Source organism: Helobdella robusta (assembly GCF_000326865.2).
Source record: "Helobdella robusta unplaced genomic scaffold HELROscaffold_4, whole genome shotgun sequence".
NCBI lineage: Eukaryota > Metazoa > Annelida > Clitellata > Rhynchobdellida > Glossiphoniidae > Helobdella > Helobdella robusta.
The window spans coordinates 2,175,215-2,192,681 of record NW_008704902.1 but is presented as its reverse complement, the minus strand read 5'-3'; the positions used below and the strand labels follow the sequence as shown (position 1 = coordinate 2,192,681).

The following is a 17,467-nucleotide window of genomic DNA, read 5'->3' as shown; positions in this document are numbered from 1 at the left end:
TCCGAACTTTTTATGTGTTGAAAATGTTTTTACAGCTGCTTTTGATGTTTTGTTTCGCGTTAGTGGTTCGCAATAAAATCATGGCTGTCGTTGTTTCTTGTCTGTCTGAACGTTACCTCGTGCGATATTTCAATTTGCATTTTATTTTTGTTGCAGCGCATCAATTATATAAACAACCGCTGCTCGCAAGATACTCACTCCCAGGAATGAAGGGATATTTGCATGTAAACAAAAACCAATGCAAACAAACAGGAGAGAAACATTCATATTCACCGCACCACCGCCCTCTCTGCCATTGAGCCGCCTGTATTTGCAAGTATGCGCATATGTCTGCCTGTGTATGTGCATGTCTGCCTGTATGTATGTTGCTGCGTGTAGTGTTGATGCGTGTGTATAATGAGAAGGCTTGTGTTCAGATATATGTTTTTGTGCAGCCTGTCTTTCTACATTGGTGTCACGTGATGTGTTGAATCAATTGTGTGACGGTATTGAAGTACGGCGCAAATGGGCAATATAATAAATAATATGTAGGGATCAAACATTCATTTATAAACTCTCTCACATATTAATTATTATTAAAGATTATTGCAATTTTAATGTTACTTAATCTATGTTAATTTTTATGTCTTTGCTTCTCTCTCGACTTCTTCCCTTTTTCCTGATAGCTTGTAAAACGAAACGGTTCGAGATTCACGTGGGAATAAAGATAATATTTTATTACGCCTGAATTGTGTTTGTTTTATTTATTTTAACTCACAACAAGGCGTCTTGTTAGTAGCATAAGTTCGTACTAACAAATAAATGTTCTTGGAATTTTTAAAATAAATCTCAATTGTTCGAAGGCTGAAAAGATACGGTAATGAGAAAAGTTGATATCTGGTATCAATGGATTGCAGAGCATTTTTAATCAGATCTGCGTTTAATGAATTTTCCAGCTTTCTTAGAATCAAGCAGTTGTACTTAAAAAGTTTTAAAAGCCAATTTTTATTAAAGAAACAAAACTATTTATAAAATTATTGCAGAATGAGCGTTTCTGAGAAAGCGTTTTGATGGCAGAATAAAAAGGATTAAGTTGCGATAGTTTCAATTGAAGTCTTCATGTAACTTTTTCATTTAAATTTTTATTTTTTTCATTTAAAAATTTTTTTTCATTGCTCATTCAAATTTAAAGAGTAATGATTTAGAAAAAATTTCAAAAGCTTTCAAAGATTTTAACAATATCGTTAAATACTAAGATATTTTACTATCAATATTGACTGGTACATTGACTTCGATTTACGCTTTTATGAAAAATTTCAATGAAAAGCAGACTATACATTTTTAAGGAAAATTCATAAAATAGATATGAATTATTTTTAAATTATTTTGTGTCAAAATATTTTTTGATTAAAAAAAAACCCAGAAATATTTTCGCCTGAAATTAGTTTTCTTTTTCCGATCAGTCAATCCCTTGTTAGTAATTGTAATTAATGTCACAATTCTCAAAAGATTCATTTCACGTCAAAAAACAACATCATTCAGATCAGTGTTAAATAACAACAACACCAATGCCTTAGAAAAATAATTTTTTAAACAAAATCAACTTATAAAACTATTATTATATAAGCAATCAATTAAAACATATGCAAATTAAAACAGAATATAGTAGACTGAAAGTTGACATCAGGACACAAACAATAGTCTCCACCTGGCATCCTTATCAAAGAAAGGAGGGCGAACCAAAATGGAATCTGTTAGCAAAAGTGAAAAATGTACTTTTCATATAAAGATGAAAAAAATGATAAAACAAAAATTCCAAGAGTCGTTATAAGAAAAATTTAATCGAGACCGTTACTAAATTGTCTGAAAAAAAACACTGACTGGTGGCTGACAAGTTTGCATCTTTTCTGCTGCTGGCGTCGGCCGTGTTGAATGATCTGGAAATCGAATTCGATGAACTTTCCGCGCCATACATCTTCAACACATAAGAAGACAATAGATATGGAAGTTTAAAAGATGACTGTTGTAAAAGCCAATAAAAAATGAAGTAAATTCAATAATGACGTCATCACCAACCATGTTGGACCGAGGACTCTCCTGATCAGCACCGCCAGATAACCAGATGCGTTCGATTGAATCATCCATCATTTCAACCAACTCAATCAACTCTGCCTGCAACTCCTCCGCAGGTTTATCCATCGCGAACAACACCAATATCCGTGCAAGTTGACCAACCTCATCTGGAAAAAAACATGTTGAAAATGAATTGTATGTTTCCTAGTGGGTGATGTAAGAGTAACTGCCCTGACCTTTCCACCTCTGCACGGAGGTGATTGAATTGTGGAGAAACTCCATCAAGGCAAATTCTTCAGTTGGTCCTCCCTCCCTCAAACTCCACCTCTTTCTATTTTTCTTCTGCTTGCTCTTCAAACTGCGACTGCACGGCACAACAATTGAAAACGTGTGGAGGTAATGATTTTTAATACCAATATACATATTTCTCTCTATATATCTATCAAAAAGTCGTTAGTTATTAAAAAGTTTTAGCACCAGTCACGCATGCAATGAAGAGAAGCAAAACATGACCACACAGACACGATCATACATACCCGCTATTTTTAGATCTCCTACTGGTAGCTGTTGATGACGAAATGGTTGATGACGTCACACTCTCGGCATCACCGACGCTCGACGTGTCCGAGTACAAATCCGATGGGTACACTCTTCGTTCATCTGTCAGGTTGTTAAATCAAAGAGCAATGTGAAGTTTCACTGCAGTTTGCATGTGTGGAAATTCGATCAATATGCGAACGATTGACTGATAAAAGGTACATCATCATCATTAACAATTGGTTATAAACTTTTTTCATTCTCTACCTAATCAACTTTACAGCATAAGCAATTGTTGATGAATATCATGTAAACAAATGAACCAATACTTCAATTGTTTTAATTGGAGAATGAGGCAATCAGCAAAGCAACTATAAGAACCAACCGTCGACGAAGTCTTCCATCGCCATCTTCTCCTTCTTCATCTTCCTCACAACTTGCAGTCTCTCGAAATATTTTGAGAAGTCCTCCTTCGATTTCTTCATTAAATCTTTCTGTTCCTGCAGTGCACTCAAGACGGCAGGCAGCAAGTTGGCGCTAATCAGGTCGGGTCGACTGTGTCTGTTTATCTAATGGTTGGTTGATGTTAGCATACTTTGAAGTTTCTACTGATGGAAGTTATGATGCAGTTGCGTGAAAGATTAGATTCTGCTATCCATGAGTCAACTTTATGAACCACTACAATACGCAACTTAAGTAGTTCGAGATTACATCAAAAACAATGATACACTAACAAAACCAGCAACAACATAACAACACAACCGGCAGCAACATAGCAACAAAACCACCAACCAGAGCCAATGCATCCTGCCACATGTGGCCCGCCACATAAATATTCACCGTCTCTTCGTAATCCTAAAATGCATGAAACAACAGTCATGTCGTGTTACTATTTTATAATACACAACAGGCAAAAGTTTTATGATAATGTTAACAGTAACAAGATAAAACTTAAAAAAGTAAAAAAGAACAAATAAGAAATAAACAAGTAATTAATTGAAGGCAAGTTACATCAGCATAATTTTCCATAAGCACGGCTGCTTCTCCATGCCGATGAGCCTCAACCAGACGAGCTGTAGTGTTGTTATGAATATGTTGTTATGTTGTGCATGTGCAGTTGTCATGCTGTGTTGTTTCTAAGTTGTTGCACATCTACGCGCCGTGTTGTGTGATAAAGTGTTTATGAAATTGTTGTCAGGAGGTGCATGATTATCAGGGTGGATCATATAACAAAAAAATTTTAGATGACGTGAATCGCGATAAAATGTTGCACTGGAGTCTGTAAATGAATTTGGTATAAAAAGAAATCTATTTAAAGTTCGACTATACCAGCCGCCAGAGGTCAGAAAATGTGCGCTATAATCAAAGTTCTTGTCGCTACGATCGCTATACAAAGGTTGTCTATAATTGCGGTACTTTACGAAGCAAGTGTCATATCAATTTATTTTTCAGATACAAATTGTATTTACAATATTTTAAAGTTACATTTCTTTTTATTAATCAAATTAAGAAACAAAAATGTCAGAAATCGTAGATGACAGCAATTATATAGCTGATATAAAAAAAAATGTTGATCCACCCAAAATAATCAAATAATAGTCGCGCATTTATGATTTCAATAAATATGGTGACGATTAATGAAGGGAAATAACATATGAATATTTAAGTGCACCAAACAAGAAACCTGACATCTGTCTTGCAAACTTCACTAATTCCAATTTAAAGTTTCCAGCATCTCCGCCAGCGGAAACATCCTTGCTGTTACCATCGTCACCTATGTTGCTACTGATGTTGCAGCTGTTGTGATGTATCTTGTAGAAGCAGTCGAGAGCAAGTCTCCAGTTGTGGATCTTCTCAAACATCTCCAGGGCCTGCTGGTACATATGGGCTCTGTAGTACATGAAGCCTGATGTCTCGTAACATCTCTTCTGCTTTAGATCATCTCCATATGCCCCTGCTATCTCCTGCAATTATTGTCATCATCAGGCGAATTTTTCATTAATTGATCCGTTAAATGAACGTATTTATCTATGTTAAAACTACTAAAAATTGAAAAGAATTAACGGTAAAAATATAAAGTGCAAACAAATTGTAAAAACTTGACGAACATAGTTTTTCTCATTATTTTTTGAACGAATGAAACGAACAAAACGAGAATACAATAAATAAATGAACAAACCTTGTACTGAGGTGTGTCTTGTTTGAAGTGATTGAATGCCTCACTGTAGAGGCTTTGCTCCTTAACTAACTTCATGCAATAAACGAAATGATCATCACCTTCATAATGTAATAGCGTTAAGTTAGCACGGCAGTGAAATAACATTCACCAATAACAACTAAATCTTAATTCAAAGATAATTTGTAATACATGCTGCGGAATCAACTAAAATTTCTTCATTTTATCCACTTCGCGATATCATTTGTTTAATTGACGTCATTACATCTCAAATGTTAATACCACAACCAGAAAATTTCTTTGATAATTCAATTTTTGACATCACAAAAATCAGTCCATATTTACTGAACAATGAAATACATGAACAAGCCTAATAACACTTCAGTACTTAGCAATATCTATACAATAATCAGCATAACATACAATATCAAAACCATCACACTTTCATCATCACAGCCATCCTCATCATCATGGATAGTATAATACGAACCACAAGCCGAGATGTATTTGAGAGCCTGGGAATATCTCTTGAGTTTCATGTTGATTGTGTACTTCCGAAGGTTTTCCGGCATCTCCTTTAACTCGTTCAAATATGGCAGGAACTCCTTTGGATCCTGTTGCAAAGTGCAGTAATACTATCTGACATTTTCATGTATGTCATTGATAAGTATTGAGGTATTATGAAATTTGCTCGTGTATCTCATTTTCATGTAATTGAATGGAAAGGCATAAATGTTTTTCCAGAAATCTAGTCCAAAAAGAATCGATTAAAAAGTTCTATTGACACGCAGAACCGTATATTAAGAATGTGAAATGCTTTTTCAGTCTTTGGGGTTATTAAATCGCAACAGCATGTATGTTGTACAACAGCACATGGATATTTGTTTCAATTGCATTTTCAAATAGAAAATTTCATTAAAAAACTTCGAACTGATGATAAAATCAAATCAACACACATTTCCAACTAATTCATGAGACATGAAATGAAATGAGACCTTGTGCGACATCTCTGCAACCATGACAACAAGCTGAAGGTCGTATGTACCTAAGGCAATGTTGAACAACTCGTTGACATCAACTAAACGAATAATGAATTTCAACGCTTCTGTGGTTGTTGTTTTCATAGTGGGCGTTACATGTATTGTCTGTGGAGCTGTTGTTGATATTGATGTTGTTGTATCTGTTGTTGATGTTGCTGTTGTTGGTGTTGCCGTTGCTGATGTTGTAGAAGGTGATGTTCCCTTTTTCAACGCATCAAGACCCTCTTAATTATGATTGAAAAATGAACTTCAGTTTATATAATGAATGAATGAATGAATGAATGAATGAATGAATGAATGAATGAATTATTTAATTAAAGAACAAATGATTTCCCTCCTCAGCGACTGGAAACGTCCGTCACAGCCATCATCGTCATCAGTAACGTTCAAAAAGTTAAACATCATGCCCTTATAAACTTCAAAAAAATAATCTAAATTATTTTCATAATTTTCAACAAACGTTGTTTGTTAAAATTTTCGTGTCTAAAAATTAGTATAATAAACTTTTTGTAATAATTGTCGGCAGTGACTTCTACACCTTCATCGCCATTATCTTAAAATGTTACTACGCTTGCCAAATAACATTTTTAGAATCATAACTAGCATCGCCTCTTTGATGCAACGTACATTTTCAAACGATGCTTGCTTTTCAACGTTCTTCCAACACAAGATCTCATACCGCATGCAATATTTTATATTTCGGTGACCGTTAGTTTCGATCAAAAAAAAATTGTCTTCCATCTCAGGGTCAGACAAACCCGTTTGGTGACGATCTGGCCAGTTTCATCTTAAAAATGTCAATATGTTTATTTTAACCAAGAAATTTTCATATTTAACCATTCTAAGATGAATGAAAAATTACATCTGTACACTCAGGCAGTCACGCTGCATGACGACGAAGTGAGGTGGATTGAAATGCGAAATGAATGAATGAGAGCCACCGACCTTTCAACTGTTTGATATCGGAAAGTGCCCCTTCCACATTTGGTGGGCAGCGTTTCAAATTCGTCATCAAAATTGAGAGAAAGAACCTTCAAATAAAAAATAGAAGTAGAGAGAAAAAAAAACAATTACATATTACATTTTTGAATTCAAATACAAATTAAAACATTAAAATGTATCATGAAAAGGGGTGAGCCATTAGATACGTACGTATCACAGTCCTTGTTGATCATGACCTTGTACAAGCTATCACAAATTTCATCCACCTTGGTTGAAGACGACGATGAAGATGAACGTGGTGGAACTGATGATGAAGATGATGTTCCTTCAAGTCCAGGTGTAGCATAGTAACCAGCGTACATGGTTTTTGTGAAATTTTCATTTCTTCATGGCATGAAAGTAAAGTACATGCGATTTTTAATTGAGAATTTATAGAATGCAGAGTTAAAAATTACAAAATTACAAAAACAAGTATGAATCAAAAATAAATTAATTAACTAATTAATAAAAGGATAACAAAATGGTCACTTATTTCACGAAAAATAAACTAACGACAGATCGCTGAGAAACAAATTGATGTTGGATGAGGTTGAAAGTTGTTGCACGAATGTTTCGATGTGCTCTAGGAACATGGATTTGTTGTGGTCAATGAAAATGTTCATATTAATGCGATGTTTCTTGCAGATTTCAAACGCCCCCCTGTACTGCTGGCTGAAAATGTTATAAAAAAAATTTAAGCAATTATACTGGACGTCGTTTCTGAAAATGTGGAAAACTGATAACAAAATGATGATATGACCAAAACTTATTAATAAAAATTGAATGTGAAATATTCTGCTAAGATTTTCGCCAAAAATAGATTAATGGTTATTCTCCCTTATAATTATTTGCACGTATCAACAGCTGCAAGTACATGAACGAACAAGCGTGAATAACGCAATTATTGCGTTTAGTAGACAGAGATTCCTTTGAATTAAACTCCAATCACGTACATTATAACCCGAGCACGTCACATAAAAAAACAAAGTTTAAAAAAAAGTAATTTGTCATCTTATTAAAAAAATCAATCGAATTATTAACCAATGTACATAAAAACAATTTAAATAAAAAAATTTTGCAAAGGAAAAATGACTACAGACCAGTCAAGTAACTTTTTCAACTCGTCAATGAGCAGCCACCTCGGATGGATGACTTCCAGATTGCCACGTGGCATCTGCAGGACGACCTTCGTCTCCTTCCCAACAACACAGACCAGTTTGGAACCTCTCTCGACGTTGCGGCTTGATGCACTCGATGATTCCATGCTGACGAGAGAAGAAGGATCTGGTGTGGTGTGGTGATGTTACGGCTAAACAAACCACTAAAACAATCTTCATCAAAAAAAGATAAATTATGCAATAAATTTCTATCTTTCTCTCTCTTTCTCTGATGATAAAACAATAATGTTCATCATTCTTATCAATGTTTTGGTCTACAAGAATAAAAGATAAAACCCAAAAAAAATCAAAATGAACAGAAAAAACCAAACCTAGATCTTCTAATTTTGAGATAGGAATGCATTGCAGAGTGTGTGCATGCGTTGTGAAGAGTATAAAATGATTATGGACAGCATAAGACGTGCAGTTGTTAGCCACCTGCATTAAAAAACAAGGTAACTTTCAAATATGACAATCGAAACATGATGGTTGGTCAGATTTTAGTCATCTAGTCTAGAAGACTAATTTTGAATAAAAGTAAAAGTTGTGAACATGTTGTGTTAACATTTCATTTAAAGAATTTTAAGCATTATACTCTTGGTTAAGAAATTGTTTTACCTGCTTTAATTTCCTAACAATTACAGTTCTAACCAAGTTCTAGTTTAAAACATCAAAATGAACTGAACGCAGAAATAATAACTAAAAGTAATATGAACACCTCGAAACTGTCGATGAAGAATCTGAATTGCTCCGTGAGTCCAATGAGGAAGCACTGCAAAATAAAATATACCTCGACAATTTATACAAAAAATCCCCGCATTAAAAATTCAACTGAAATACATAAAACTTAACAGAGGCTTGACGAAAGACCACAAACATTTATTAAATAGTTTGAATATGCTGGAAGAGACCTTATCTAGATAGGTAACTATTGAGGCCTGAGAACACGGTCTCGGAAAGGAAAATGGTACGTTTCTGTGGTTGTTCCACTCTGTTAGAAGTCCACCTGATTGTTTCACCATCAACATCATTTATTTGTTTGGCAGTAGGCCAGAGTTTAATAAATATATATATACAGTATATATATAAGACATATTATCAACCAAGTGATAATCTAGACTGTTTGGTGACATTATTAAAGATGAATAAATTAATTAATTAATTAATTATCATTTAAAAGATTTTTTTCATCAATCCATCAATAGTGCTATAATCTAGTGTAGGTAATTACTAACTGTTGGTCTTGAAAATAGAAATAAGTGGAAAGTCACGTAATAAATTTAAAATTTCATGAAATGAAGCAAGCAGAAGCAAGCTAAAGATGACCAACACGTGTGATCATATGAAAGACATGTCCCATCATTCAGCTGAACGAACAACCTATCAGCCACTTCATTGTAATCAATGGAGATCACCGATTGGCCACCAGAAATCTTGGTCTTCAATCTGATTAATCAACAAAGTTCATTTCCATTTATATGAATATAAATAAGCCGCAATAAAAAGAAAATGACGTATCCTTACTTTACAGTTATTTCTCTATCTTCCCAATTTATGTGATGTGTGACAATAAAACAGAGGGCGTCCTCATCGCCACCGTCCACATCAGCTGCACAGACGCACGCTATCAACGTGCTTTTGTTGATCCACGTCATGTGACTGATCGACGGAGAGGTTGAGTTACTGTACGATGCAAACCTAAACAAGGATGTCTCATTTTGAATATTCATCATTTACCAAACTACCAATTGTTTTATTTCATCTAAAATTACGAATAAACAAACACAAAACCTAGATCATCCGTGAAAAAATTTACGGTCTTAACCTACCAGCAGCAGCAAAATATTGAACCCAATAAGTAAATAATACCTGGCCCACGCAACAAGTCGGGGTAGGGGACAGTTGGCCCGAGCTAGGCCTCCAGATCCAACGTCCAACACAACACCTACACCAGGGATCTCCATAGTTGGCATCTCAGGAAAAGAATATTTGTCAACATTTTCGTCATTCCTTTCTACAAAGTGCATATGTTTACGAAATGTGATTAGAAAATAACTGCATGAATTAAAAATTTCTTTCACAACATCTCAGTAATTTAATTTTCATAATTATATAATATAATTTCCTTAAATTTTAAATCAATCATAAATTTCATCAAGAAAAAAACAATTAACCAGGTGAATGAGTGAACCAGTACAGAATAGCATTGGACGACAGCACTATGATGTCCTTATAAGAACCTGCACAGCTCCACGCTATTCTGTCCCATGTAGATTTCAAATGAATAAATATTGAAAATAATTTCGTAGTAAAATAGAAAATGAAACAGTTTAGTTATAAATAACGATGAAAAATTCGCAATAAAAGTGTTTTTATAATTAAAAGTAACAATTAAATCTCAATAAACATCCGTTGAAGAATATTTTTATAATTAAAAATAAAAATATAAAGTAAAAAAAAGATAAAATAAAAGATAAAGTTTTGTACCCGTGCGCAAAGTAGGGAAGAAACAAATGGTATGCAGACATCGGAGGTGGAATGACGACGTGTGTGAATGGAGTCATAAGAATTTTCGCTGAAGAAATTAAGTGGCATTGAATGGCTGACAGTTAAATTAATGAAGAACATGATGGAAACAAAACAAAAAAAAAGAATAATAAAAGAATGAATGAATCGATGAATGAATTAACGATTTTCATGACAAAAGAACAAATTAGATCAACATGGGCGAAACGGCATAATCCGCTTACACCCATCAAGGACGGCCACCACAGTTTGATCGTCCGAACTCTGCTGCACAACGCTGGCATACGTGCAAGTGTGCCACAATCCCGAAGAACACACAACATAGAACCTCAGGGGTACCTCCTGGTCCCATATCACTGAGATTACTTTCTGTCGTTCATCGTACTCCAAATTACATTTGAGGTACCAGTGGTAGTTGCACATCGTCCATATTTGAACTGAAATGTTTAGTAATTATTTTCAATTACGTTTATTATTTATAATTTATTCATAATTATTAACTATATTATTCTGTCTATTAATAATAATAAAATTTAACTTAACATTACGCCAGACCTACTCTCTACCTTATTAAGTAACATAACAATCTTGCAGTATATACTGATTAATCAGGCCACCAGTTACAGAAACAAGCTCTTTGTAGGGACCAAACCTCCCAGGTGGAATAAAATCCAGTTTCTTAAACTTCAATCACTTTGCATAGGCGGACCAAAAAGTTAACAAAAAGCAGCTTAATTGAACTGCAAACCTATAAGAAGATTTGTTTCTCTAGATTGTAGCTAATGTTAAAATTGGCAAGAATGTTACTCCTTATTGCGTTATGTGAAGTATATATATTGCATTGTTTAATTTATAGTGATTGATCGCCAGGCATGTCATTATGAAAAATGCAGTGGCCTAAAAATTTGATTTCGAAAGGTATTCTGGTCAAAGCAATGAAAACAAATTATGAATTAGAATAAAAAATCCTCATCATTTGAGATGTTGCTTTAAACTTGAAACAACCATTAAACAAAAACTGCTAGCTGAGTTAATTTTTTATATAACGTGAATAAATGAATCATTTATTCAACGTTAATGTCAGACATTGATTCTAACTGGGATATATATCTGTACTAATGCTGATTGTGATATGCTAAGGAAATAATTAAAGCAAAAAGCAGCACCAACACCAAGAAAAGTGATAAGAAATATGATCGACCTTGATACTTTGAATGTTCCTGGTCTTTTGTATCAACGACAGTGCTCAATACGGAGAGTGCCGTGCTATCAAGGTTCCATGCTACCTCCAGGATCTGTTCATAGTGGAACATGCAGTCACATTCACGTATTTTAACTTTTGCATGCAGTTTAAAATTTCATTGCCATTCACCTATCTTTACTCGGATGTGAACACTTTTTAAAATAAATACGTTGCTGAACGTTGCACAAACCATTTTAAAAAAAAAATGAATTTGTAGTGAAACTACTAATCAAACAAATTAAGGAAACATTCAAAAATGAATAAATAACGTGTTGAAGGAAAGAATAAAATGTTTGAAGACAGATTATGAAGTAGCAAAGGAGACATGTATCAACCTTGCAGCATTCATTGAGGTGAGGTATGCAAAACTCTCCATGCTGAAGTCCGATCTTCTCAAAGAACACGATCTTGTGTTGTTGCTTGTGCAGCACTGCCCCTGCCAGAAAGTTGCCTTGAGTCCTGGCATTCAAATATACAATCATATTAGTGAATACATCAAAAATTAATTAATAATTACAAATTATTTACATTATATGTAAGCCCATGAAGATCCACATATGTAATTAACATAAAAGTAACTCAAAATAATAACATGAAAGCAATGCAACTGTAAAGTCCACTGGTGGGAGTGCCAGTTGAGTGCAGAACACCTTCCCTCGACCAGACCTTGAAACTTCTCACGCCTGGAAAACAACATGTTCAATGAAAAATTTGAATACAGATTCCATGTACCTCAACCCATCATCGTTGATAGATAGTTCATTTCACAGGCGTCAATATGAGTGATCAGTTAGAGCAAACAATTACTACTAACCAGTTGCATCTGAAACAAATGACACTGCAAAGAACAATCCGTCTCCTCGCCATGTTACGCATGGCCTTCTATCATCCCATGCCAGCAAAGCTAACTCCTATAACCAATTGAAAGATTTAGTATTATGGCACGAAGCTTGAATTAATTATGATAAATTATGATAATGAGACCTCTTGCTTCTTGACAGCAGCCTGCTTGCCTTCAGAGCCATGAAATTGAGTTTCCTTCTTTCCCCAACCCACCGACACGAAGTTTGCTGAAACATGAACAAAAAGAATTATACATAAAAGTCAAAATTAACCATGAAAGTAAAAACAAGAAACCTTCTCCAAAATCAGAACTTTGATAATGTTGTTTGGTGATTGGCAGGAAATCCCTGTTCATTAAAATAACTGTATCAACGCCTGAATGAAACCAAATGAAAATTGAATTGAAATTATTATTTTTTGTTTCAATTCATATAAAGATTAATACCAGAAAGCTATAATTTGATGTAACAAATTGCTTTTCTATGAGCAGTTTATTTGAGAGACTATTCTCAACAGAAGTTAGAAAGAGTGTCAGAACAAAATATTATTTTATAAGGAAAGAATGTTGAATGTAAGTAAATTAAACTAAGAAGTTTGACAGTAACCTGCAACCAAGACCATCAATTCAGAATCAGGACTCCACTTCATGTATTTCAGCTCACCTTCACAACATCCAACACATTCCAACTGGGATCAGGTTGTGGTAAAAATAATGTTTCTCACAAATGGTCAAATAATTCAATCACCATCAAATCAAATATCAAGAAATGGATAGAACATAAGACAAGAACCTGATTAGAGTCGATGGGAGAATTCCAATAAACAATTTGACCATTGGATAGTGCAATGCAGAGTGCAAACTGGTCGACAATGTATTGTATTGCTACTATGTGCTCATCAGCTTCGAGGAAGCCACTTTCTTTTAATGAAACAGTTGAGAGAACTTCGTATGACGGTTGCTAGGAAAAAATAAAAAAATGATTAGGCTGGGAATAAATAGAAAAATGTTCAGTTTAAGAGTACATAATTTACTTTTAACTTTTAAAGAGATATATTAAACATAATTAGAATATTGAAGTTTTACGGTTTGAAAACAATGATATTTGAAGATATATGCATAATAATAAACATAAAAATTTTGATGGCTCATTTAGAAACTGCTAAGTCAATGCATGGATTATAAAAAACCAAAGTAATAAATATTTTATTACAATGTGAAATCTTGCTGTATAAAATAAAATGTAAATACATAATATATAATATACAATATATATTATATACTAAAATATAAAAGAGTACCTTTTCTGGATGAAATTGAAACAGAAAAACTGCAAAATCATTGGCTCCAAAAATACGATTAGTATCAGGATCTATGCTAATGAACTTGCAACCATTCAAGCAAGATATTCCAACAAATTTCAACTGATTTATTATTTTTAAATTTTTCATCTTTCCAGGCAAAAGATATTTTCCTTAGTAGCAAAGCTGGTAAATTACAGTACAAAATACTGCTGGATAAGGTAAAACAATTAATTCTAATACAAGAATACTACACACACTGGTCTGCAAGTGTAACCTAAATAAAAATGAAATGCAAGTAAAAATATAAAATGCACACACATACAATCATACATACAGATATTTATTCACCCATGCATGTTTGAATTGTTGAATTAATAAGTATATTAAATAATAAATATTAATTTAACATTAAATAAAATAAATCTCAGCTGCAAACTAAGAAATGACACTCTAATTCTACTAATCTAATTAATTTAAAATGTAAACAAAACTTGTATCTATTGTTCATACATTTACTCTACTTTTAAATTTTAATGGTGCAATAAGAAAACTTTGTTAAAAATAATTAATAAACTGTTAAGTGTTAATCTTTAATGTTAACTTATTACTTATTAGTTTAGTTACTAAGACTAATAAATAAAAGTTAACCTTTTAACTGTTTAAAATTTAAACTTTAAACTTTAACAACATTGATTATTAAAGATTTTAGTTTTCAGTAGCTATAGCAACTTACTATGAGTAAGTATTTGGCTATTAAGTAATTTATTATTTATTTAAATTAATTATTAAAATAAAAAAAATTTATTTGTTGAAGAAAATAAAGAAATTTTAATTTTTTAATTTATTTTTAAAAAGCAAACAACCCCACGGCGATGTTTCATTATCGTTTGGTGTTTTGTTTTCCAAAGACAATGAAGCAACATAAGTAACTGCAAGCAGGGATTATTTCACTATTCATCTACATACTTAGAATATTATATTTGAAAAAGTAAGGTAAATAAATTTATTAACTTTTATTAAATCTTGTTAGAGAATTTTTCATTAATGGTATGTTTATTTTTTAAGCTTTTTGAATTGACAAAATATGTTGCCTGACAGTGCAACGCGTAAGAAAGATGGAAAGAAGGGAGAAGAAGGAATAAAAGACGACGATGATGATAATGATGGTGTAAATACTGCTGATAATGATGATGACGATAGACGATGTTTATCATAATAAACATAATGATGACGGTGTTGTTGTGTCATTGATGATGATGATGATGATATTTCACTTTTTATCAAAATCAAAAATCAGTAAAAAACGCAGATTTTGTTGCTAAAAGTTAGTCATTTCTAATTCCTAAGAATGCTCATAGATCAGAGGTGGGCAAACTATTTTACGTTAGAAGGGCCGCATATGTAGATACTTAAATTTTGTGGCTCATTTTTTTGGTCATCATAGACCAAAAGTTAACATTTGTACTTCACATTAAAAATGTTGCTTCAAAGTTCGCCAGAGGCATCAACAAATATAATTTCTATTTACCTACCAAAAATTTGCCTTATAATTCTTTATGCTTGCCATATGTAAATATTTTTGCATCTAATTTTATAGAAAGGTAGTCGGTGTCGGGCTTGGTAAACTTAACGTTTTTCCCAACCATCCTAACAATTTTCATTTATTTTGAGTTGCTAAGTAGAAGCTCACTTCATTTCATTTATATTTCTACTATATTTCAATAATAAAATTGGTTATAATAACAATTTTGGATGTCGGTTTTTTAAAATTACATTGGAATGTGCTAGTACAAAGCTTTTGCAAATTTTTTAAAGTTGTTTACTTCAAAATTCAATCAAAGGTTAATTTTCTTAAATCAACCTTTCTTTCCTTATTTTATTTAATAATATAGTAATATGTAGATGTTTTATTGAAGTCTTCTGTTGTTGGGATGCACAAAACGTTTTCGTAAAAAGTGTAAGTATCAAATTTAAACAATAAATTCCGTAAATTAAGCAACCAAATAAATAAATAAAACAATGTGCGGGCATTTATTCCCATTCATGAAGATTTTCTCTGCAGCGGTCATCATCATAAACTCTAATATAATAACGGTTAGTTAGATAATATTAGTAATCTTATCTAGAACGCTCAAATGCAACAAATTCCATAAATTATACATTTCAATGCATTGAAGTCTAATTCAACGTATGTATCTCAAAGATTTTATAGTATACGAATTAAACTATTGTTTTTGAACCTATTTTCACTATCAAATTCAATAGTCTACAAGTAACCATTTAAAAAAATAAAACGAATTTATTAATTTTTATTGAAAATAACGACCAACAGGCAGTTACAGACATCGATTTGGATACAGCTATATACGGCATTCTTAATAAAGTAATATTTATGAGCCTTTAAAATTTGACAACTGTGAAAATGTTTTTGTCAATGATGATATGCCCATCTATTTATTTCAAAAAATATCACATTCAATGATATTAACTAATGGTATCATGTATCATCCAGTGGTATCATTTTTCATAAAAGGGTCTTGCGGAGGCCGAAGCTAAAGTAGAGGCGGATCCGAATTTTGCAGATTTCAGAGTAAAGTTTTTACATCTATTAATTCTGCTTTTACTTCCTTTTAGCTGAAAAAACTTATAAATTTAATAAAAGTTAAGGAAATTTAAAAAAAAATACAAAAGCAATAAACTAGAGTAAAACATTGAAACACTGTTCAAAAAAAAGAAAATTGGCCAAAGATTTCACAAACAACACAAATACACACATTATCAAATTATATAATATTAAAATAAATTATATATTAAACTTATTGAAAAGTACAGATTGTATTTCAAAACACTCGGGAAGGCGATCTCGGAGAAATTGATGCCAACACGATTATTTTCCACGTCGGCATGATTGGGGAAGATGAAAAAATTATCATGGCCAGTTACGTATCAAGAAACCCATAAAAAACCTTAAATTATATTAAGTCAATGAATGATTTTTCAATAAATTTTTGATTTAATTAAACTTATTCGTGAAGAAATGAAATAAATGAATGTGTAATGTAGGTAATGTATAAGTGCATACACGGCCAGAGACTTTTTGGCTGAAATTTTCCTAATATTCTTCCAAAAATTAAATTAAATTTTGTTTGTTATCATATAAGAGCAAGTATTTTCTAATTTGACCCCGCCGTCATATTCAGTAAGCAAATCTCAGACAACCGTTCAAATTTTTTGTATTAAAAATGTTTTTTAACAAAATTTCGAAAAATACTTGAATCAATCAATCAATCAATCAATCAATCAATCAATCAATCAATCAATCAATCAATCAATCAATCAATCAATCAATCAATCAATCAATCAATCAATCAATCAATCAATCAATCAATCAATCAATCAATCAATCAATCAATCAATCAATCAATCAATCAATCAATCAATCAATCAATCAATCAATCACTCAGCTTATAAAGCGCTATTTCCACGATGTTCAACAGCGCTCCTCAATGAATTTTGAAAACAGATGGGTCTTGAGATCCGCTCTGAACTTCGCAAGTGATGGAGAAGTAGTCAGAGAAATAGGCAGAAAGTTCCAGAGAAAAGGACCAGA

At 32.6% G+C, this 17,467-nt stretch overlaps 1 protein-coding gene across 1 annotated transcript; it reads right to left on the bottom strand.

Moving 5' to 3' along the window:
• Positions 1-1,405: 1,405 nt before the first annotated feature.
• On the bottom strand, positions 1,406-14,004 carry HELRODRAFT_188913 (hypothetical protein; the record flags this gene model as incomplete). Its single annotated transcript, XM_009024517.1, has 34 exons — positions 1,406-1,730; positions 1,862-1,954; positions 2,056-2,219; positions 2,289-2,416; positions 2,589-2,712; positions 2,975-3,158; positions 3,382-3,444; positions 3,601-3,662; positions 4,274-4,553; positions 4,769-4,866; positions 5,256-5,379; positions 5,761-6,029; positions 6,751-6,836; positions 6,958-7,131; positions 7,300-7,458; positions 7,887-8,070; positions 8,276-8,381; positions 8,662-8,715; positions 8,855-8,949; positions 9,274-9,389; positions 9,468-9,641; positions 9,813-9,918; positions 10,118-10,203; positions 10,431-10,518; positions 10,694-10,906; positions 11,671-11,764; positions 12,048-12,171; positions 12,305-12,395; positions 12,527-12,623; positions 12,697-12,782; positions 12,850-12,930; positions 13,161-13,242; positions 13,347-13,514; positions 13,855-14,004. 34 exons carry the CDS (start codon positions 14,002-14,004, stop codon positions 1,614-1,616), a joined length of 4,320 nt encoding a protein of 1,439 aa, XP_009022765.1. The 3' UTR covers positions 1,406-1,613.
• Between the last annotated feature and the right edge of the window lie 3,463 nt (positions 14,005-17,467).